Below are 5,660 nucleotides of genomic sequence, written 5' to 3' on the forward strand. Positions count from 1 at the left end.
CGGACTCAGATACTGGGAAGATCAGCCTGAGCTAAGGTGAATCCCAAAGAAGTTGTCTCAGTTCCTACTTCCAGTCTTCTCTCTTCCCCTCTCTCACTTCCCCTAATCTTAAAGGTGGGAGAAAGTTAATTCCAAGTTTGCTTAATTAGCCCATGCAGGTTAACTTGAACAGCCATATAGTGCACAGCAGCTCCAGCTTGGCTTGTTTAACCTTGCAGGTTGTGCATATGGATGTTAGAGGGAACACAGTGAAGCTCAGTGATGGGACCCAGATATCCTACGACAAATGTCTCATTGCCACTGGTAAGTCATTGGGTTTTTCCTCTTGTTCTTTGTCTTGTGCTAGGCATTTATCTAGAGGTAAATTCTTTAGAACACCTCCCCTGTTTAAATTCTTTAGAGCACCTAACCAAGAGAGCTGGGGGTGTTCAGCCTGGGGAGACGCTAGAGCTCCTTCCAGTGCCTGAAGGGGCTCCAAGAGAGCTGGAGAGGGACTTTGGACAAGGGCCTGGAGTGACAGGACAAAGGGGTATGGCTCCACACTGACAGAGAGCAGGGTTAGGTGGGATAACAGGAAGAAATTCTTCTCTGTGAGGGTGGTGAGGCACTAGCACAGGTTGCCCAGAGAAGCTGTGGTTGTTCCATCCCTGGGAGTGTTCCAGGCCAGGTTGGATGGGGCTTGGAGCACCCTGGGCTGGTGGGAGGTGTCCCTGCCCATGGCAGGCATCCATGGCAGGAGGTGGAATGAGATGGTCTTTAAGGTCCCTTGAACCCAAACCATTCCATGATTCTATCTGACAAGGAAGTTTCTGCAGTAAGTGTCAAACGCTAGGTAGAGCAGTCACGTGAAGGACAGTTATGCAGACAGCCATGCTGTTGGGTTTATCACCTGCCTTGCGTCATCCAGCTCTTCTGGGACATTCAGAGTTTTGCCCTGTGAAGACTGGGAAGGAAGAAAAGGTGACTTCCTTGGAAACTCAGTGAAGAGCTCCTTTATAGACCAACCTCTTCAAATTCTGCCTATGGCAGTAGCAACCAGCAGCTCTTGCTCAGGCAGAACACTGCTCCAGCATCCAGCCCCAGCAGTTCTGGAGCCTCCTGTGGTTCAAGTGGCCCTGGCTGTCTCCTGGCAGCGGGACAAGGTGTGGTCTTGGGTCACCTACTGCTCACACAGGTCTTAAATGTTAAAAACGCAGGCAGCAACAGGGATAGAACACACTGTAAGTCTGGAAAGCACAGTCAATATTCAAGACAGCTTTACATTGTTTGGGTAGCCAGTCCCATACCTGTGGTGTCATTGGTGTCTCATTCTCTTCCCACTTGCCTTAGGGGGATCACCAAGGAACCTGCCTGCCATCGAAAGAGCAGGAAAGGATGTACAGAAAAGGCTGACCCTGTTCCGAAAGGTAATCTCCAGGTGCTGCCAGTCCCAGGGTGAGGCTGAATAAGTCAGAGCCACTACCACGATTTTCAGCTTTTTAACACTTCTACTCTGTCCAGGACAGGCTTGCCTTGGCCCTGCTTCTCTCAGCTGGTGCCCAGGAGTCCATGGGCTGTTTATTCATTTTCCCAGGCAGGTAACCAGGGTAGAGTCTACTCAACCACTCACCTGATTGCCTCAGGCCTGAGAGCTGTAATAATGCGTGGGATTATGGAGGTTTAAGTATTTTTTTTTTACATTTCCCTCCTGTATGACTGTTGCACCTTCCAAAGTGAATAAAAGCCATGGAAAGTGGTCAGTGATGTTCTGCTCTAGAGTTGCTTTTTGTTGACAAACTCCACTTTTATTGAAAATGTGGGATATGGAACAGGTATGCAACCTTCTTAGTCTGGTTCAGGGAATGGATCAGGAATAAGAAGGCATATGGGAATCTTCTGCTCTGTGCTGGACTTGCCTTGAGGTGTGATCTGCTCATCTTGAAAGGGAGAGATGGATGATGTGAGCTGTGGCATTCTTGTCATACTGGATGTACTGTAGGACATTTGAGTTCAGAAGTTTTATTGTAGTTGCTCTTGAAATTTAGGTGAAAATGCATGAATCTGAGATTTACTAGACAGAGAAAAGCTTGCACAGGCATAAGGAATCCAGGAGGGTATTTCTGTGCAACAGGCAAACAGGAGGAAGAAGCAACATGTCTCTCTTTGTAAGCTAGGGAGAGTCACTCATATTTCAAAGGGAGAAATTGGAGACAAATGCCTTCTGCTGCCGTTCCTGTTTGAGGAGATTTGAAATGGGAATAAATGTTCTTTCAGATCGAGGACTTCCGAAGCCTGGAAAAGATTTCAAGAGAAGTCAAGTCCATCACAGTTATTGGTGGTGGTTTCCTTGGCAGTGAGCTTGCCTGTGCCCTGGGAAGAAGAGGTGAGTGTGTGTCCTCAGCTGTGACAGAGGTGACAGACACTGAGTGGAAGCAGCCTGACACGGTAACTTCTTTTCATTCCCCAGCTGCTCAGTTTTTGCACTGACTTTGGGGTTTGCCTGAAGGAAACTGAACACACGTGTGTTTTGTTGGCTCTATGGCCAATGTTTTCCCAGTTTCTTCCCTCACTATCTGCCCAGCAGCCCCTAACCACAGAGGTGGGTGTAAGTTGGGCTCCATGGGAGTTCTGCAGGCCAGTGCATGCCGCAAAGTCATTCCACCCTCTAAAAAGTCACATTTGCTCTCTGTGCTCAAAGCCACCCTCAAACTATGATTTCATATTTGGCACTGGATGATCTGTAAGGTCCCTTCCAACACAAAGCATTCCATGATTCTGTGATTTCAAAGAGGTTGTGAACAGCTGGATTCTGACTGTCAATGTGTGAGTAGTGTCTTTATGATATTTTTCTAGGTTTTCTCCAAAATACCAAGCATTTTCCCTAGAAGTCTGTTATCTTAGAGTTTGCAGGTGTAACAGTGGCTGGTTACTTTATGGCTCCTAGGGGAAACCTGGGAGCCATAACTCCCAAGTTTGGAAGTCTCTGTCATGCTCCTTGTGTAAAGTAAAGCATGTGTGTCCTGACCTCTGTGCTGCTGCTCTTTATCCTGCTGTTCTGTGCTTCCCTTCCAGCACGTACCCGAGGCCTGGAGGTGATCCAGCTGTTTCCGGAGAATGGCAACATGGGCAAAGTCCTGCCTGAATACCTGAGCAACTGGACCACGGAGAAAGTCAGAAGAGGTGAAGCTACAGAGTGGCGGGTTTGAGCCAGTGGCTGCTGTGCAGCTCTTTCTGGTGACATCCAGCTGTCTTCTGTCCCTGGAGCCTCAGGAAGGCTGGGCCCTGCAAGGTGGCCCAGGGTGTAGCACAGAGGAAGTTGCAGTTCAGGCAGCTTGGGCAGCACTGAACTGTCTTTAATCTCTGTCCTTTTGGTAGTTCCTCTGGGAAGGCCAAGCAAATAGACATGTTGATGCCAGGAAGGCATTCCCTGTGGCTGCTTCTCCCCGGAATGATCCCTATGCCTGTGCACACACCTGGGTCAGGCCAGGTGCTGTAGCATTTAGCTGATAAAGTCAATGAGATCCAAGGCACCTTTTCTTTCTATTTGCTGCATGAAGTGCAGGATATGCCTGTGCATTGGGAAGTGGAGTGGGATAGAGGGAGGAGGAGTATTGGGCTGTGGATTACAGAGCCTGAGAACCCACAGGTCTGAGTTACATTCTATTTTTGGAAGCTGCTTTGTTAGACCTCTGGGTCTGGATGTGACACAGCAATAGGTAATTGAGTGTCATTAGTTGCTGAATGCCTGTTTTGGGGAATTCTATTGGATGTGACCTTGTCATCACATGAGAGATGTACTTTGCACTATTGTTGCAGCAGCTATTTCATAGCTTTTTGATGGATTCTCCTCATGCTTCACTCAAAACTGTACTGGCACGTGAAGTGAAGCTAAGGGTGTCTCTCTCTTGGTTCCTTACCTAGCATCTGTGTGCAGCAACCACCAGGTGGGATCTGCCCACCCATGAGCAGACAGTAAGGTGTCCTGTACTTGTTTCCAGAGGGGGTCAATGTCCTGCCCAATGCCGTGGTCAAGTCTGTCTCTGTCTCTGGCAACCGGCTGGTGATTAAACTGAAGGATGGCCGGAAGGTAAATGGAAAAGCAGGGAGAGGGAAAAGTTTGCAGGGGCATGGGGAGAATTAAGTTCCTAATTACAAATTCCCAATCAGGTGGAGACGGATCACATTGTGGCTGCAGTGGGGCTGGAGCCTAACGTGGAATTGGCCAAGTCAGCGGGGCTGGAGGTGGACTCGGACTTCGGGGGGTTCCGGGTAAACGCGGAGCTGCAGGCACGCTCCAACATCTGGGTGGTGAGTGTGGGCAGAGTTCTCTGGCTGCCAGCTGTGCTGGTCCAGTTGGGACACATGGAGACACTGGGGCTGGTGTACCTGAATGAGGTGAAAGGGGTGAAAAAGAGCAAGTAAGGAGTAAGGAGAGTGGTTGTGGCGTGAGCCCGAGCCTGGCCAGGCACCACAGCTGCCTCGTTGCTGTGGTAACCATGGAGCGGTTTGAATATTTATGCCGTGTAAGAGGAGTTGGGGTAACCTAAAGATAGCCTGGATCACTCGCTTGCGTAAGCGTCCCTTGGTGGGCGTCGGGACTTTGATTCCTGTAGAAAACGTACCTCATGCTGGTTTATTTTTCCAAAGATCAGTGAAAAATGCTGAGAAACTGGGAGTTGTGTAGCCTGGGGAGTGAGATGAGGTAGTGGCAGTGTTTGGGGTTTGTCAGAAAAACTCAGTTCCTGGTTCCATTTGTTCTCTTCTCAATGTTTCTTTGTTTGGGTGCTAATTGAAGCTTTCACTGTCTATGCTCAGTACTCACTGGATAATTCTCTTTAAGGCAGGGGATGCTGCCTGCTTCTACGACATCAAACTGGGCCGGAGACGTGTGGAGCACCACGATCACGCGGTGGTGAGCGGGAGACTGGCTGGAGAAAACATGACCGGAGCTGCAAAGCCCTACTGGCACCAGTCCATGTTCTGGTACTGTTTCTTTCTTCTTTTGAGGTTCCTTGTTTGGCCATGTTGCAGGAACTTGGACAAGATACACCTTGGGAAGTGTCTGTTTGTCAAGAGGAGTGAAACCACCTCAGCAAACACCTCGTACAGCTTTGTGTTCCTGAAGCTCAGGGAACAGGAGGTGTTTGAGAACTCGCTGAAAATAGGGAAAAGAGTTTTCTCAGAGAAATTCCCTCAAAAATAGTTGTGGCTTGCTGTCATTTACCTGAACTCTTGGTCTGTCCTGCCTGGACTTGGGCCCAGAGCATTTCTCACTTCATTTTTAAACAGGAGACATTAGAATCACAGAGTCAGTGAGGTCAGGAACAACCTCTGAGGTCATTGAGTGCAGCCAAGGGGACACAGAAGCATCCATTTCCTGGGTGTGTTTTTCCTCAGGATGCTCTCAGCCATGACCAGATGCAGGTGACAGGGGGTGTGAGTTGCAGCCGTGTGTTTGTTAGCAGGTGTAACTCCAGCTTTGCCAACCCTTGTGGAGTGACACCTTACTCCTCCATTGCTGAAAAGCTGGGAAATGATAGAAAATCCTCGTACATTTTGTCAGGATTTTCAGGATCCTGATCCTCTTGGAGAAGAGGAGGTTGTGTGGAGACCTCACAGCACAGCAGCCTTCCAGTATCTGAAGAGGCCTACAAGGAAGCTGGAGAGGGAATCTTCAGCAG

At 49.0% G+C, this 5,660-nt stretch overlaps 1 protein-coding gene across 1 annotated transcript in view; it reads left to right on the plus strand.

The window, feature by feature from the left end:
- Positions 1-2,248: 2,248 nt before the first annotated feature.
- AIFM1 (apoptosis-inducing factor, mitochondrion-associated, 1) overlaps positions 2,249-5,660 on the plus strand; it is a 6,473-nt gene continuing 3,061 nt past the window's right edge. Inside the window, exons 1-5 of the mRNA XM_009072734.1 lie at positions 2,249-2,362; positions 3,052-3,159; positions 3,978-4,066; positions 4,147-4,287; positions 4,820-4,962. Of these exons, the coding sequence (XP_009070982.1) occupies positions 3,102-3,159; positions 3,978-4,066; positions 4,147-4,287; positions 4,820-4,962 (431 nt within the window). The 5' untranslated portion in view covers positions 2,249-2,362; positions 3,052-3,101. The remainder of the gene's footprint in view (positions 2,363-3,051; positions 3,160-3,977; positions 4,067-4,146; positions 4,288-4,819; positions 4,963-5,660) is intronic.

The sequence above is a fragment of the Acanthisitta chloris genome, unplaced genomic scaffold, assembly GCF_000695815.1.
Source record: "Acanthisitta chloris isolate BGI_N310 unplaced genomic scaffold, ASM69581v1 scaffold22844, whole genome shotgun sequence".
Classification (NCBI taxonomy): Eukaryota; Metazoa; Chordata; class Aves; order Passeriformes; family Acanthisittidae; genus Acanthisitta; species Acanthisitta chloris.